The following is a 17,478-nucleotide window of genomic DNA, read 5'->3' on the forward strand; positions in this document are numbered from 1 at the left end:
TTGCGTATACACACACAAACACAAATATTTGTGTGTTGGTCGAAAGAGATAGAGTTGTGTTGGGGGCTGTTGTACAGTACTTGTGATTGCAATGTGCTTTGTCCATTGATGAGGGAGAATTCTCAGTCAAATTAATTTTGGTTAGCACAGACAAATATTTCTGGACTTTTTAGAATCAAACAATTCACGTTTGGACAGTTTTCCGACGAGAATACCTTCAGATAAACCTTGTGTGTCATTCACTCATCCTTCATAGAAATGTGCAGAGGTGGGACTTTGACCCGTATAGCATCCGTCACTGCCATGTCTATTCATCATACATGTGTACTCCCAGTTGGTGGCATGTCTAATGAAATATCCTGACAACGTAAACAAATAGGCCTCCATGTGGTCCTCTGTCATTGTCACAGTATGGTTTCCCCTCAGCTGCCCCTCCTCCTGAGAGAGAACACATGGTCTGTGTCTCCCACAGTCAGACACAATACCTGGGACACAACCTCACGCACATTTTCTTCATTGAGGCCTGCATTAAGTGGGTTCAGTGTTATTGTAGCATATGTCCCAACTCTGGAATAATCTTATTGTAGTCTTCCCCAGGGTGAACCATGGGGACTGCTCTCCGTGGCCCCCTGGCCCTGTTGTCTTTCCTGGGGCTGAGCACCTGCGTCCGGAGCCTCAACCCAGATGACCCCAATGTCTGCAGTCATTGGGAAAGGTGAGCGCCCTTCTATATCAGCCTCCAGCTGCATTGAACGTTGTAGATCTTGGCACCAGAGAGTCCTGGCAGCAGTCAATACTCTCAGATGAATCCACAAGCCTTAATGCAAGCTTATATGATGGACATGTTGGCCTTTGACCTTAGGGTCTTGGCTACAGACACAGAAGCCTAGATATATTCACAATGTCTGTCGGACATTATTGATCTTCTCAGCTTAAGTTCCAGAGCCCTGAGGAGTGGGAGGAGATGCAGCCTTAGATGAAATATGCAGGAAAATTGATCAGTGCACTCTCATCCTAATCAATCACTGCAGCCATATTGCCTGAATAATTATTAGTTGTGCTGGGTGGTGTCACTTATGAAAAATAAGCAGGAATAATGACCTTCTCTACATGCAGAGGGGAGGTTGAGAAGCTGTGAAGATGTATGGGCTGGAGTGTTGCCTGACTGGGGTGAGGGTACTTAGGGATCTTTCATGCCACCTTGTTGGCTGGAAATGAATTCATCGGCAGGACATTTTTTTTTATGGCTGTGAAAAAGTATGATTTTTATCATTCCACCGAGATTGTCCTTAGACAACACTTGCACTGGCAGCCAACTCACTTAGTATGCTCAAAGGAATAACAAACAGAAGACGGAAAAACTCCTTTTCCCTTTTTAGCTACGCCGTGACTGTCCAGGAGTCCTATGCTCATCCCTTCGACCAGATCTACTATACCAGGTGCACTGACATCCTCAACTGGTTCAAGTGTACCAGGCACAGGTGAGCACAGAATCCCCTAAACATCTGTCTTGTTACCTTATCATGAGCTTGGCCTTTCTAGTTCCTCACATTAATATCAACTCTTAAAGGACCTATGCAGATGTCCCAGACACATCACTTCCTCCTCGTAATGTACAGTTTCTGACAGTGACTGCATCACTTCCTCCTCGTAATGTACAATTGCTGACAGTGACTGCATCAAATGCTACATGAGTTGGAATGACTTCATTAAGGTTTACGGTCGTCATCTCCGCTTAAACACACAGAAGGCAGTCAAGACATGTGGGGAAACCTCTGTACTGTACAGTATTTCGAGCGAAGGAAGATTTTTTGGTGCCACAATTTTCGGTATTGGATTTCTTCTAGGTCTTTCTTTGTGTAGTGGAATTGAAGCGGGCATGGTGTAGGCAGAACATGAAGGCTGCCAGCTGCAGGTTTAGGTGTCCTTCAGGAAGGGTCACTCTGTTTAAACCGGCAGCTCACGCTCCTCCCTGTATGTCTATTCCCCAGGATCAGCTATAAGACGGCTTACCGGCGGGGAGTGAGGACCATGTACCGACGCCGCTCGCAGTGTTGCCCTGGTTACTTTGAGAGTGGAGACTTGTGTGTTCGTAAGTATCCTTCCTGTGACTGGTTCCCTACATAATCACCTCTCCATCCTTCACTTGATGCATACGTGATCACGGTGAGAAAAAAAGAACTGCTGATAAGCGTCTGTGATGATGATGAAGTGCAGTGAACCTCCTGAGCCTGTCCGTCCTCGCTCTCATGGTTGTCCTGTGTTCCAAAGGCCTCGCGTGATCTGCTGCACTCCTTCTCGGTTAAAGTTGAGGAATGCATTCTTGGTGTACAGCGCCATTTCACATGATTAATTCGAAAGTATTTAGCATTCTCTCCCTCCTTGTTTCACCTTGGTTTTCCAGTGAGAGAAGTTTTATTGAACTTATATAACAATGAGAAAATCAACGACCCAAGTGGGACCTAGTTATGGACCAAGGAAGCAGAAAAGCTTTGATAAAACGACACCAAAATTCAATGACATAAAACAGAGCAGAAACTGTTGAAATTGGAGTCAAGCAATATGTTGATTATTACCTTACAATATCAGTTTTAGAGCTCCACAAATAGTAATTGGTTCAGTATTTTATATCTACACATTAAAGTAAATATACTGACTAAATGAAGAAGTACCTGGATATGCCTTTTGAGACTATGGTTTCTAATATTCTCTCAGATTTAATTCTAGGTAGATAGTCTCTGCTTGCTTTTGTATTTCCTGACTTTTGTCAACATTTTCTTGGTAACAGAGAGGGATGTTAGTCGTGTGTGATTGTTCTTAGAGCTTGTCCTTGTCCAGACTCTTCTAGCCTGAAGGACACATTAGATCACTGGAGCCAGTTTAGAATGTGAGCTGATTTGATTATTTTGGGGTGCAGAAGAGCGGGGCATGGTAGACTGATCAATATTGTATTCATTACCCAGTGGAGGTCGGCGTGAGTATTTGTTCATTAGCTGCCATTTGTAGTGTGTTAGTGCAGCTGAATGTACTAAATAAAAAGGCATTCTTTACATTTAGCCCCTCCACTGTTTGAGCTAGAGTGCTGTTTACAGAGAACCTCTGCAGGTCATTACCAGGCCATAGAGGCAAGTGGCTGAAGACCAAGTGAGATAGAAATGGAAGCTTTCTTCCTTTTATTGTCTAATGTTGTCTCCAGCCGTAGGACTTTCTCCCTGCTCTCTCCTGAGGCGAGAGTGGAGCAGGGAGGGGCTAGAGCAGGCAGGGCATGCTCACCTTTTTTGCTGTCTTTGCAAAGTGGTCCTCTCCTTTTAATCCTAGGTCTTTCAACACCAGGATTAAGAGATTTGTACTGTCAAGGATGCTTAAGAGGCGGGGACAAAATGGAAGAATTAAAGACACTTTCAGTAGGCTACATACTGTAGTTATTGATGTGCAGCACACCTTTTGTGTTTATAGTGCTCAGTGCCATTGTAAGTGGTACTTAGAGCACTTTCTTTGCTGTTTTTTGGAGAGAATGGAAGATTTCATAATGAGTTCTCGACGTGTCAGGCTTTAGATAAAGTCACTGGTCCCGAGCAACCATATTCAATTGGAAGAAAAAGGGTTAGGGTAACTGACGTGCTCATCGTATGTGAGTTTATCCGAGGTAGTCATCTTTCTTAATGGATGTAATTATTTCAATTGTGCAAGGAAGTCAGAGAGAGCTCCTAATGAGCAGAGGGACCATGTAAAGAGAGAGCTGTCTCTGAGCAGGGTTATGAACGACCCCACCCCCAGTCTCCTTGTTTCCCCACCCTCCCTACTTTACTGCTAGTTTCCATCAGCCTCGCCTGGTGACTGATGCAATATTAACATGGTGTCGCTGATTCATGTTGTAGAATTAGTTGAAGTTGGTTTGATAAAGTTCCAGCTGCTAATATAAGTACATTTTACATTCTAAGTTTTAATGATGGGGAAGATGATGAGATTTCTCTTTAGAAAGGGATGTGGTGCCTTTGATTTCTTTTTCATTTAGGCTTTGTTGTGTAGCTTTATTTTACCCTTCAAAGAAAGGTTTCCAAATATATCATCTCTGTGGATGATAGAATCTTATGGCGGAACCTTTGGAGATTCTTTTGTGATATGTGCTGTAGGCATCGTTTCCATGATTGATTTAACCTTTAACTACATCTCACTGTTCCTTGTATTCCTCACAGCATCTCCACACAGTTAAAACAAGCACATAAAACCCTACAAATGTGTTGTTTATGAATTGCATCTTACTTAACTAGTGCACGAATGCTGTCCAACACACCAAAGGAGAAAAAATAATTAGAACATTTTGTACAGAGATCTTCTTTACTTTCAAGAGATCATAGTTGTGCTGTGGATGAATATTCCATTTATTAACACAGCGCGACAATCACCAATTAGCTCTATTGTTCCCTTGTCTGATAACACCTCTGCATAATGAGTTAGATTAGCCTTTTATCTAGATGAAAGACTCAATTTTCCAACAGATTCCATAGACAGGAGGTAAAGGGAGTAAATTATGAATTTCAATTAAAATGAAAAACCTATTTTCTACTTTATTAGACCGTCGTACTGTACCAGGTTCAGATCTTAAGAGCAGGTGCCCCCCCACCCGCCATCCCAATCTTTACTTCATAACTTCCATGTATCTAAAAGGATGTGACGCATTAGCGTTTCCCAGGGTTTTCTGATCAGATACTGCTGATTGAAACTAAACGAAATCATCTCATCACGGTGACATTGTATTATTTTGCTCTTGTCTTTGAATACTCCACACACTGCAGTCACATTGATTACAAGAAGTCAGTTGGACATTCGCGTCAGCACAAAGGGGAAGTTTCCTTCCCCCTACACTTTGTTGGCTTACTGTAATTGGACTGTTTGACACGAGCTTACTGACGTCGTGAGATCTTCCCATCTGCTTTATCTCTCTGGATCTCTGGTTCACCGTTTTTGCCCAGGGAGCATTTCTGAAATTAGCCCAGGCCTGTGGGTGTTTGGGCTTCTCTCCTTTCCCATCCCCCCTGCGGCCCTGTTCTTGGCTATGGATCCCAATCGAAGCCTGATTGAGTGATAATCTATAGCAGCTCTGTCCAGGCCTGGGGCCAGGTCTGGTTGACCACTCTGCTTACAGGACTTACTTATCCATAGTATTGTTTTAATACAATAACCCCTGCACTTCTGTCTGCTTAAGAAACAGGCGAAATTCAATGTTATTCTAATACCTGAAGAAGAAGTATGTAATTGGGGGGAAAGTAGCTAAAGTTTGGCGCAGCGGCCAAGGTTAGTCAAGGGAGTGGCTGCTCATGACCTCCAGCTGCTGGCAGAGCATCATCCCTCAACTGGATTCTGATCAGAGAGGATTGTTCCAGTAGCTCTGGCCTGATGGCTTTCTTCCTCAGATAAGAGCCTGTCGGTTTCAATCCTGCTGGCCCGGCGACCTTGGCTGCCTCAGCATTATTCATACTAAGTGGAAATTCTTTTTGTTGAACTTTTCTTTAGGCCTCACAAACAAACAAAAAACGGTCTCTGTGGCAGTAACAGTAACATGTAGGTCATTTGGTTACCCGGCTGGACCAAATTTCCAACTCTATAGTGGGCCCTGCCAGGAATGCTAATGTTTGACCAATCAATATGGCGTTGTGTTGCTCAATATGAATGATCGAGAAAACTGCACACTTCTCAGTAAACACTGCAGTAACTCGGCTTGCTAGCTTAAAGCATCGCTGTGACAAAGAGCTAGCTGATCGAATTAGGAGGGATTTACAGCTTGTTTCGTCGAGGCTCGCGCTGCCGACGCCAGCCCGCCCTAGGAGAGCGAGGCTCGACCATGAACTGAGATGTTGACTGAGGACTCAATCTCTTAGTGAATCGTTTAGTGTCATGTGGTTAGGGATGGGTGTTAAATATGATGGCCAAGGCAAAGATCGGGTCCCCTGATGATAATTGCGATGTATCGAGTGTTTCTTTTTTATGGTCAATTCTCTTTCAGCTCCCTTCTTGGCGGTTTCCATTATGCCTCTTATTGGTTGTTTAATGATGTTTTAGTATGCGTGAGTGTGTGACTGAATGTGTGTGTCTGGGTTTGTGTCTATAAACTGGGTGTGTACTGATGCTCCTGTGTGTGTTTGTGTGTTCCAGCACTGTGCACCGAGGAGTGCGCGCATGGTCGGTGTGTGTCTCCTGATACGTGCCAGTGTGAGCCTGGCTGGGGAGGGCTGGACTGCTCCAGTGGTGAGTGCACTTCACTTCTGACCCCCACACCAGCCTTCTATTGGCATCCTTGATTCACGAACATCATCCTCTTCAATGTTGTCATTCCATCTCCGACACAGGCATTTCAGTCACTTAGTCTGTCACAAGTGGAGTCCATGAAACACGATGCTATTTACTATGATTCACCATTCACTGTCACACTGTACGGCGTATTAGTCCAACAAAAGTACTTGGACAGAAACAGGTGAGTCACACAGAGCTCGTTCTCATCTGCTAGAAGTGGAACTGATGTGCCTGATGAATATAGTGGATGAACGGCCAGTTGTCCACTCCCCCCATCCTCCTCCCCTCCACCCCCCTGCCTCCACGGCTCTCTGTTATGGTCTTAATCATGATTAGACTCGTGCCTTCCACTAGTGCAGTCAGAGGGATCGATGCCAAACTGAAACAAACAGGCCTCTGACTGTCCACCCGTTTACTGGTTTTCCCTCTGGTCCAGTGCAAGGCAGGACTCTTACAGGGAGGTATGGGAGGGGGGAGGGAGGGGGGAGGGAGGGAGGGAGGGAGGGAAGGAAGGAAGAGGGGGGAGGAGGGAGGGAGGGAGGAGGGGGGAGGGAGGGATGGAGGGAGGGAGGAGGGGGGAAGGAGGGGGGAGGGGGGAGGGGAGAGGAGGGAGGGGGGAGGGAGGGAGGGAGGGAGGGGGGAAGGGGGGGGGATGGAGGGATGGAGGGAGGGAGGGAGGGAGGGAGGGAGGAGGGGGGAGGGAGGAGGGGGGCGGGAGGGGGGAGGGTACAGTGCACACAGTGTGTGTTTGGTAATCAACTAAATGGTAATGGTAAAGGTTCCATGGAGGCAAAGAATAAGAGAACAGAGGTATTGACTGCTGTTATATTTGTGGGGAGGATGAGGAAAAGAGAGGAGGTTAAACAGATTCCCCCATACTGGTTCAGGTCCAATGCAGTATGTAACCCAACTGACCCCGTTGGCCATGATGTCAGCAGCTTGGACAATGTCTCACCCACGGTGACAAACCAAGTGACTGTGTTACATCTACAGTGTGTGACTCCAGAAGCTAGTTCCAGATGAAACAATTGTGAAGGTTTTTATAGCAACCTATTAGAAACCCGTATAGTTGAATACGGTCAATTTTCTACTAGCGTTCTGTTGATGCTTTTGGATGTGATTCCGACAATACTTTTCCCGGCATTACCTGATCTAAAACTCTGGACTAATTTAACTGTTTTATTTAGACAGGAGGCTAAGCACTTAGGTCTCCTGCTTTCAAAACATATTTCGCCAATGAGTACCAGTGGCTTAAAACATATCTGTGGTGCTGTTATATAGATCTATGAGTTTTCATTAACAAAAGAGCCATTCCCTGATTACCAACTGTGTGTAAATCTAGCCAACGCATTGCACTGCAGGTTCACTGGAGTCGGATTCATGGGCATAAATGACAAGGCTGAGCGGTTTGCTCCAATTCGCTCCCTCACACTGATGAGGGTCCAAAGCTTCCCTCCCAGGGAGCGTGTGAGCCACACGCTCCCCAGAGATGCCCACACCACTCTGGGTTGGTTAGGAGTGCAGCGGGCCGTGTGTTCCACCACGCAGGTGCCGGGCTTATCCGCCTTATTATAACAGACCTGATGATGGAGACAGAGGCATTATTCATCAAGTTTAGATTTCCATACCAGGCATCGGTCCAGGCTTTTTCATTTATGAGCTTTCATCTGTAGAAATGAGGAATGTGTGCCAATTTTTCAATTAAATGTGCCCCCTTTTTTCCTTCTATAGAAATGGTACCGCTGGTTGTCTGCGTCTTTCACACTAAATTTTGCTCTCTCACTCCGCTGGTATGTGTTTATGTTTTTTGGTGTAAGTGGATTCGGTCAGGGCCCTGCTGACCGAAAGGCACACAAGCACCTTTCCTGCTCGAACCAGTCACATGCTTGGCTTCGGCAACTCAGAGGGGTGTCCACAGCCATTGGTGAGTCGTGGAGGTATCTGTCCAGGGGCAGATAACCTTCCCGTCCTGCCGTGGCAGTCAGGCCCGAGTGAAGGAGCTGCTCTTGAGACAGAGGATGTGCTCGTGAGATAAACGGCGTGTACTCCCTGGCTCGGAGAGACGGCACTGTCGTGGGATTGTGAGCAGCCCAAAGTTGAAGTGACAGCCTTTCAGCTGACGATCTGGAGCTGGATCAAAGACTTGGACCCTGTTTTCTGGAGCAGCCCCCACCAGGAGGCTAGGCCTGCATCTGGGTCAGGTGGGGAGTAGAAAGACTTGTACTGGTTTATTGGCAAGATAGAGAAAGGGGGAGAAGGGAGAGGTAGAGTGGGTGAGGTAAGGCTGAGGAGATAATGGGCATTTTTCACCGACTGTTGTCCACCTGCTCTAGCCTGAGGATGTGGCCCACCTCTCCTATGCCAGCGGAGACTGAGACTCTGAGCTCAGACGTGACCTCTGATCTGACCTCTGATCTGACCTCTGATCTGACCTCTGATCTGTCGGACCTCCTGCAGAACCTAAGGGTCATCACAAGGACATCGGGTAGATGGAGAGATACAGAGCAGACACAGCCCGGTGCTTGTTTTTCTCCTATGGCTCAGAGCAGTTTGATTTCTAGGATTCGTCATCATATGTGTATCTGTATTTTCTTTGTGCTTTATTGGAGCAGACTGCAGTGTCGTTTTGCAGTGTCGTTTGTCGACCAAGATACGGAACTGCTGGTTGTGGATTGTATGAATATAAAGTGCTGATCAATGGCACAGCATAGAAATGAAGCAAGATGGTTGGGAAACGCCTTCAGTGCCTTCAGTTATGAGTTTTCCTGTTGCAAAATCAAGACTATGTCATTTCAAAGCTGGGACAGCCAGTAATAAGGCCTGCTGATGACCCTTCCCCTGTGCCTCCAGGGCTGTGCACTTCTCAGCACCTCTCTCATGATTTAATCACTTATATGATGAGGCCTTCCCTGTCACTCCCACTAGAAGAGCTATACTACAGTAATAACAGCTTTCAAATAAAGCGAATGATAAAGACGGATGGCATTTCTACCGGATATATTTAGCCGAGGACTGTCATCGCTGAAGAAATATGAGGTGAAATGAAGCGCTATCATTGATTTAATGTGCTTCAGTTGGATAAATGGTATGTTTAACCCAGGTGCACAGTGGAAGAAATGTGCTTAAATGTGGCGGTTTTAGTGCGTTTACCTTTTACAATTGGGTGTGTTTTCTGTTTTATTTGCGAAGTGAAGGTTCTCCCAGTCATCCAGAGATTCTAAAAATCAATGCCTCTTTACAAGATAAGTGTTTGGAAAGTGTGAGGAGTGGTTTAGCATTGTAAATCGGTGGCTGTCCTCCGCGCTCCAAGGAGGGATCTATCACACATAATAACGTGTGTGGTCCATGGTTGGTCAGTCATGGACCATGAGCTTGACAAACTCCTCTTTAATGCAGGCTAATGAGACGCTTGGTTTTTTGATTCATGCATGTGGTGTTTGAATGTAGTGTTTGTGAGTTCTGTACTATCACAGACTACTACTGTATCTAATATGCAGCTGTTATTCAGACAGGCGGACATTACTGCAGCAGGCAGTGCTTTGGTGTTTAGTGTTGAGATTTGTATAGGCAGGACTGTAAATGGCAGTGAATGAGATAGTAGAATACCAACATGGATGTCTTTCCTGAGGGGCTAACAACCTCCTCTCATGTCTCTGTCTTCTTTTCCTTCCTGCTGCATCCCTCGGACAACCTCTCCGTTAAGCTCACGGCAGATCACCGACTCTCATTTATTTTATTTATTTATTTGTTTGTTTATTTGTCAGGGACAATGCAGCGCACATTATTACATACATAAATAACAATATGTTGTAGATGTGTTGCATAAAAGGTTTCGAGCCAATAGGCTAATTTGCAACCCCAGTCCCTGGTCAGGCCTTTCAAAAAAGTTACGCGAAATCAAATGTACTGCATAGTGCAATCAAGCAGCAGATACATTATAAAATAATAGAAGAGGCCACACAGGCCCCTGAGTTGTGTAAAGTGTACAACACACAGACGCAGCCTGTGGATTTGCTACCGTGTTAGTAATGCCAGCGCGTGGCTCCAGTCGAACCAGTCTGAAGAGTCAGGTGGCTGAGCGGTTAGGGAAGCGGGCTAGTAATCTGAAGGTTGCCGGTTTGATTCCCGGCCGTGAAAAATGACATTGTGTCCTTGGGCAAGGCACTTCACCCTACTTGCCTCGGGGAGAATGTCTCTGTACTTACTGTAATTCGCTCTGGATAAGAGCGTCTGCTAAATGACTAAATGTAAATGTAAGAGAGCAGGGAAATGGTGTTTGAACGAAACACAGGTGGGATTTCCGTTCCATGTGAACATGTAAAGCAATGAGCCGGAATCAATAGGATATCTTGTTGTTCGGAGACTCTGGCTTGTTCGAACGGAGTTAACATTCCTGGCGTTGCGGTCATGTTCTGAGAGCGGTGGACATGATAGTCGACGTGTAATGCTTCATTCATTTGGGTAGATCAAAGAGCACTGGCTGTTCTCAAAGGGACAGGAATAGAATAAGACCAGTGTGTATGTGTGTGTGTACAGTATTTGTGTGTGTGGAAGAGTGTGTGGAAGGATGTGTGTCTTCATGTGTTTGTGTGCACCTGTGCGTGTGTTGTTTTTGTGTGTGTTTGTGTTTATATTTATTGCATTCGTTGGCACTTGGGGCTTGGCTTTTCAGGTGTAGCATGGTGTACAAGTCTCCCAGAGAGCATTGCAGCCTTGTAATTTACTGCCCTGTACGTGACAGTGTTGTTTATGCTGAGCGCTCTGGCCCTTTGAGATATTAGTTTACTGCACCCCTTCTCTGACCCCATTCTTCACTGATCAAGAAAGGAGGAAGGATTATCTTCCAAGACAAACAGGTATTGATGTAGCTTGTTGTTTACAAAAATAACTTGAACACTTGTTTTTATCAGCTTGTTGAAAAAATATTTTTGTGGTCCATAAGTGACTTTTGTTGTTTTTTTATTTTTGGATTGATACTCTTATTTGTATTTATTTGATTATATTTACATAATTGTACTGTGGTGGGATTGTATTGCTGTCTGTGGTGTGTGCTCAGTTAAATACGTGCACACTTCTTTGGCATCTTATGAATGGATTACTTCTCTATTACACAAACCAGTGTATGTGCAAATACACACATGTGCAAGCACACTGAAACCCCACCGACACACTGGCTCAAGTCACCCTCCTACACATTACGATCGCTCAGTTAATCACAGCATTCACAGCAAACACTCTTTACTTGGATTTTCTTACCATTCCATTAAGCTGGACTCATTCTCCAAAAGTTCCCTGCACCATTAACTCTGGAGAAAAGTTTTGTGAATGTGGGTATGTGTGTAAATGTGTGTGTGTGTGAGGTAAATCTGTGTCCTTTTTGGGAGAGGAATCTGCACTGAAAACACACTGTTCTAGAATATATAGCCTCACCAAGACTGAGCTGGTGAGTATGGTTGTTATGGAGATGGAAACAATTATGGCAGTACTACAGGTGCTCTGTCTGATGATGTTCAGAACCTTGTACGGTTCATTATCACTGTGGAGCGGAAGGTGCCGGAACACTACTCGTGCTGAGAGCCTGTGGATGGTTTGATTTAATAAGGACATTAAAAAGCCCTGTCTCTTGTCCTTAAGAGAAGGTCACTGAGTCTAAGATGGCTGAAATGCTATGATAACAGTTTGATGATAAGATAGCAGAGGAATACAAATGTAGAGCAATTCTGTGCTCTGGTCATTTCACAGACTGCAAGACACACTTGATTTCCTGGTCTATTCCATGTTTAAGGAGTTTATCGTTGCTATGGATTTGATGACCTCCCCATGATTCTGAGCGAGGCTGAGGTTTTTTGCTAAAAGTTGCAGTTCCTCTCATTTAGCCTCTAACATTGAATGCAGTCTCTAGCATTTAGCATAGTGTTGAATTTCCTTTAACAATAACTAAATCTAGACACATAATTGAGACTCGACACCGTGGACTATCATTTGTGTCCATGGACACAGCTCTATTTCATGTTGCTCACTGTATTCAGTGTAACACGATTCTCTCTTTCTGAATGGAGACTTCAGAGATCGATGACCCTTTGAGGAGACCCCTATAGCACCTGTTTCATCTTTCTGTCTCTAAGCTATTGTTGTCCTGAGGAGAGTAGCTTTTGACCCAGCTTTGAGTGCTGAATGTGGGGGTTACTAGGGGCCCCTACTTTGGGTGCTCTCTGGTGGTGTCCTTGGTTTGCTTGTGGAATGGGAGCATATTAGCAGTCTCTCTCAGACCCTCTGGTGCACCTGCAATCTCCTGATGTTTAACCCTGGACTTCATTGGAGTGTTGCAGTGATTACTGTCCATCCAGGGGGACATCGATTGTCCTGCTCCTCCCAGGCAAGCCCCACACAATGCTGACGAATGAACTCATGGCCCTGCCAAGTCCAATTAACTGTCAGTGCCGCATCGACGAGCGCCTCCGTTTGTTGAGAGTGAAGAAAAACAAACTTTTAATCAAATTTGCCTCAGGGCCCCAGGGTATCTGGGGCTGTGTTTTGCATTCTTCACTGTCCTCTCTTGCTTGCAGTTGTGCCAACCCCTGGAGGACTCTATGGCATTGTGCTTGTAGGAAGCAACTCCAACAAGGACTTGTGCCTTGCTCTACTGACAGGTGGAGCTAGCTTGGAGTCTCCTTCTTACCCAGTGCTGGGAATGGAAACACTTATTGTGTCACACACATCCCGGTGTTAGAATTGATTTTTTTAAATAGAGGGTAAATCTTACCCAAGTTTATGATTTTTTTTTTTTTTACTACATGCATATCGCTGTCGGAAATGTCTATAAGCCTGTTTGACTTGCAGATCGATAGCGCCTCGGGTTCCAAACTTGTAAATTTGTTTGTGTTTTCTCTGAACACGCCCCTCCGTGATCTCCACAAACAGCATCTGCTAATTCTCCCAAGGTCAAGATAAACTGCTCGACTCTCCCCCTCTTTGATTACACTAATGCAGGCATTACAAGCCCAGAAATTCAATTAAATCGGTTGCTTTAGCCTCAGAAGAAAAATTCGAAAGGCAAAGGACAAGAAGGCACGGAGACGCTATCTCCTGGGTGGAGCTTACTAAGTGGAACAAAGGGACACAGCCTGGGATGTGAGCATCGGAAAAGGGCATCTGGATGATAAGGATCACAGGGAATTTTACAGGAAATGTAATCGCTTGCGAGACACGAGGATGCATTCACCAGGAACGAGGCTGTGCAGTGCAAAAGCTTTAGAACACTTTAAAGTAGGGGTGCAGGATGACCAAGGTCATTCACAGTACAACATTGCTTCAACGTAAATGTTAGGAGATGTTAAAGGCTGAGTTGGGTTGGACCGGCACAATAACAAGGCTATGAGTGAACACCATGTCCTTCTGTACACACTTTGTTTCAACTCTCCAATCGAGCTGTCCACTAAGACAGAGAATAGCAGAAAAATGCTGACCAGCTGCTCTGGGCACACACTTTCAGAGTGATTCATGACATCTTAGATGTTAGATTTGCATACCCTTTAGGCCAAGAGATTCCTCTGGGCTTTTTATGGTCGAATATTTGGATTGTGATGCACAGTCACCTCAAAGGTGTAAAAATGCCAGGTATAACTTTGTCTTTCCTTCAGAATCAGACAAAAAGTAATATTCGGGTGCATGGATCAATGCCCTGGATGCTGAAACAGACTAGACATTACTAAAATGAAAATAGTTGGATACTAATAAATTGTTCGGTTCTATTAGGCAGACATTTACAACGGTGTCAGCAGTGAATAACATTGTACACTCGTTTAAGAGTCTTGCGTCAGGATGTCGTTGAAATGCTGTGAAGCAAAATAATGCAAAGAGTACTTGACACAGTAAAAACAAAGGTAACACCCCTGCAGGCTGGGCTGATTCATTTGAGCCCCCTGTTCAATGCCCTCATCAGACTGGCAGTGGGGGAGACACATCCACACACACAACCACACACACACGCACACACCCACCCACACACAGTTGCTTTTGTCTACCTTCACTTTCATTGTGACTTTGAGAATCCGCAGGAATAATTCATGGGACTCGCGAGAACCACCAGAAAGAACAAAACGGCATTCAGAAATTCAGCTCAACCAGTTCATTTTGCACTCCAGGATATCCTGACCTTTGTGAAGGAGTCTCATAATGTAATACATTAGTCTGCAGACCGGCTGTCAATGTAGAGTGCCCTGCAGCCGCAGACCTCCAGACTCCCACAGAGATTCTTACCGAGTCCGTCCCTCACTTGTTCTTCTACTTCCTTATGGAACCTCGGCTGAAGAACCGAGGGTACCACTACATCAGTTAGATGAGCCCACTCGATTTCTATTTAGCAAACCTGACCCCACCAGCACCTGCCCACGCCTAACTGATGATGAATACTTTATAAATATATTGTAATTGTGTATTTTAATGGGATTCGTAGGTGCTCTTAATTAATAACAACAAGCGTTCTTGGAACATTAGTGCATCGCGTTTCCTCAAGGCAACAGCGTGGGTTTAGGCCTGATGACCTGCCTCATGACCCTGTGTTGGATCTCGATCCACTCTCCGTTTCAGCTATTTGCAGTGATCATGAGCAGACATTCACCTGCCGAGAACCGTAGACTCCCTCCAAGATTTGCAGCCCTCTTGATGATCATTTGCATAATGTTAGATCATTAAAAAGAAATTATCCTATGCGTGTGCGTGCGTGTTTGTGGTGGAAGGGTTTGTCTGAGGGGGCTTTCTGAATTTTCCAGATCCTTCGAGCGAACGTATTTCTCCTCCCTAAAAAGAAGTGTGTTCGTGTTTACGACGCAACGAACAAAGCAGGGACCTATCCCATCCCATTTTCATCAAAAGCCCACGGTCATTATTTGGACGCAACAGCTGTCTTCTGTAGCTGGCTGTTTCCACTTGACTTCCACAGTGGCCTACTCCCCGATGCTCTCAGTCGTGGGTGGACAGAATGCTAAAGTGATGTCCTTCATCCTGCCAATGACATTCACAGTGCCGTGTCTATCTTTAGGACGGAAGAGGAGGCAGTGTTCTCACTGTGGCTCTGGAGCAGCTTGTCTGACACACGTCCCAGTGTCGCCCCGCCCGGTGGCCCTCTCTGTACCTCCACATGAGGGTATGGGGAACTTGGACACTGTTACGCTCCACTAGTCTGCACTGGCTTATGAAGCATCAGAATTCCCTATTAACATATTAACATTCCTATTAATATATTAAGCTCTCCTCACGATATCCATAAGCATATGTTTATGGTTTATGCTGCCCTCTGCTGCAGGACTTTTAGGAAGATCAATCGATCTCTGTTAGTGGCTCACATCCCAGTCAATCCACTGTTTGGTTAAAGCCCTTCTTCCTTTACTGATGTTCTATTGATGCTAAGTGTTCCCCTCTCTATTGTCCATCTCCACCCCCCTCTCATGCCCCATGCCTGCCTAGAATGGTGTCATGTGAATGTGGATCAGCCCTCTGTGCCGACCACGCCCCTCCCACATCGACCGCCGCTACCCCAAGGCTCATTCTACTTCATCCTAATTAGAATTATTAATTGGAAATGGGAAATCGATGGGTGCAAATTAAGAGAGGTGCGTCTCTGCTTTATTGAGCTGACATTGTCTGTGGAGTGGCTGTCCGTGGACATCGCTGACCCCGCTCCGTGCAGGGTGTTGAAGGCTGCAGCGCCGACAGTATCTTTATTTATGACCCCAGTCACCGCGCAAGCAAATGTACAGTAAATAAACATGCACCCTATTATAGTTGAAGTCTGTAGGTGTCCTGCTACAGGGAGCAAAGAGGTTGTTTTTAACAGGACGGGGGTGGGGGAAGGGTGAGTTATTAATTGGAAGACGCAGTGGGCTGTGTAACAATGTGCTGATAGCACACTTTCATGAGCCGTGTCAGGTTCTGTTGAATAAGCTGCTGCTTAACTGCATCCAGGCATCTCGCCCACCATGAATGCATTATGGACCAACCTGCAGCCTTTATTAGACATTGCCCCTGTATCCCACACTTATTGTCTAGTGGGCAGTCTGTGAGATGACCTGGCCTTGTCAGCTTTGGTGAACTTCCTTACCTTAACTCTGTTAATACGACGTATCGAAGAGCTGCCTGTGGGCGGCCCTAACCCTTCTATCGATCCAGGTTTGCGTCCTGAGCAGAACTTGGACAAATGACCAGATCCTTCTCGGGATAAACATCCAGGTCAGACTTTGTAATCATTAATGTATCCTCTAAAAGGAACGTGCTTTTACACTCCAGGGCTCTAGAGTGCGACCAATTTGGTCGCACTATGCGACCAAAATGTGTACGGGTGCGACTAAATTTTTTCCTAGGTCGCACCGGTGCACCTAACCTCCTCGCATCCGCTGTCTCTCCACAAACGAAGCGTGGTTCCTCATGGTTGGATCCAGAGCCATAGAAAAAGAGTTGCGACACACTTTGATCTCGCCGACACGTGATCACGTGGTTCATGTAGCTCGCTGTAGTTCCAAAAAACCCCACTGCTGTCAACCGGTTTGAATGGTTTTCAATTAAGCTGGCCAACGGAAGTCGCTTTCTCAGGCAAATGATGAATGAAACAGGCTTGGTTAAAGAAATCCGATATTCTGGCTATCTTCAGCAGACTCGTATCTACAAAAGGCAGTCCTCCCTGACGTGTTTGGTGTAGAATGGAGTGAAATACAACATTGTGAACACTCACTGCCAGTGAAACACAGGAAAAAGGCTAGAGCTTTTTTGTCACGTGGTTCCGGTAGCTCCCTGTAGTTAAACAAAACCCCCACTGCTGTCAACCTGTTTGAATGGTTTTCGGCGGGACAGACAGCAGCACCATCTCGATTCACGGACATTTTCGGTATATTAACACATAATGTCAATTGGTTACTGGTGTGTTGTATCATGTATGTCTGATACTTTATTAACATGTATGTATTACATGAACTTATACATAACGCAATATTGTGAAGCAGAGCTAGAAATGGCTATGCTAGCTACCATACTGTACAAACGGTACTGTACCATACTGTACATACCAAACAGTAGCCTAATGAGGACTATATTGTTCCACTTAACGTTTAACCTTAGACGGTTGAAGTAAATGGGTCTTGTTAAACGTTTTTTTATTCATCAGCCCACTTACAATTTAGCCTACCACATTAACAA

General features: G+C 45.3%; 1 protein-coding gene across 3 annotated transcripts in view; it reads left to right on the top strand.

The window, feature by feature from the left end:
* megf11 (multiple EGF-like-domains 11) overlaps positions 1-17,478 on the top strand; it is a 57,491-nt gene that overhangs the window by 12,158 nt on the left and 27,855 nt on the right. For all 3 annotated transcript variants that reach the window (XM_062462405.1, XM_062462403.1, XM_062462404.1), the window contains exons 3-6: positions 588-715; positions 1,380-1,481; positions 1,992-2,092; positions 6,154-6,246. In XM_062462405.1, the coding sequence (XP_062318389.1) occupies positions 606-715; positions 1,380-1,481; positions 1,992-2,092; positions 6,154-6,246 (406 nt within the window). In that variant the 5' untranslated portion in view covers positions 588-605. The remainder of the gene's footprint in view (positions 1-587; positions 716-1,379; positions 1,482-1,991; positions 2,093-6,153; positions 6,247-17,478) is intronic.

Source organism: Osmerus eperlanus, chromosome 5, assembly GCF_963692335.1.
Source record: "Osmerus eperlanus chromosome 5, fOsmEpe2.1, whole genome shotgun sequence".
NCBI lineage: Eukaryota > Metazoa > Chordata > Actinopteri > Osmeriformes > Osmeridae > Osmerus > Osmerus eperlanus.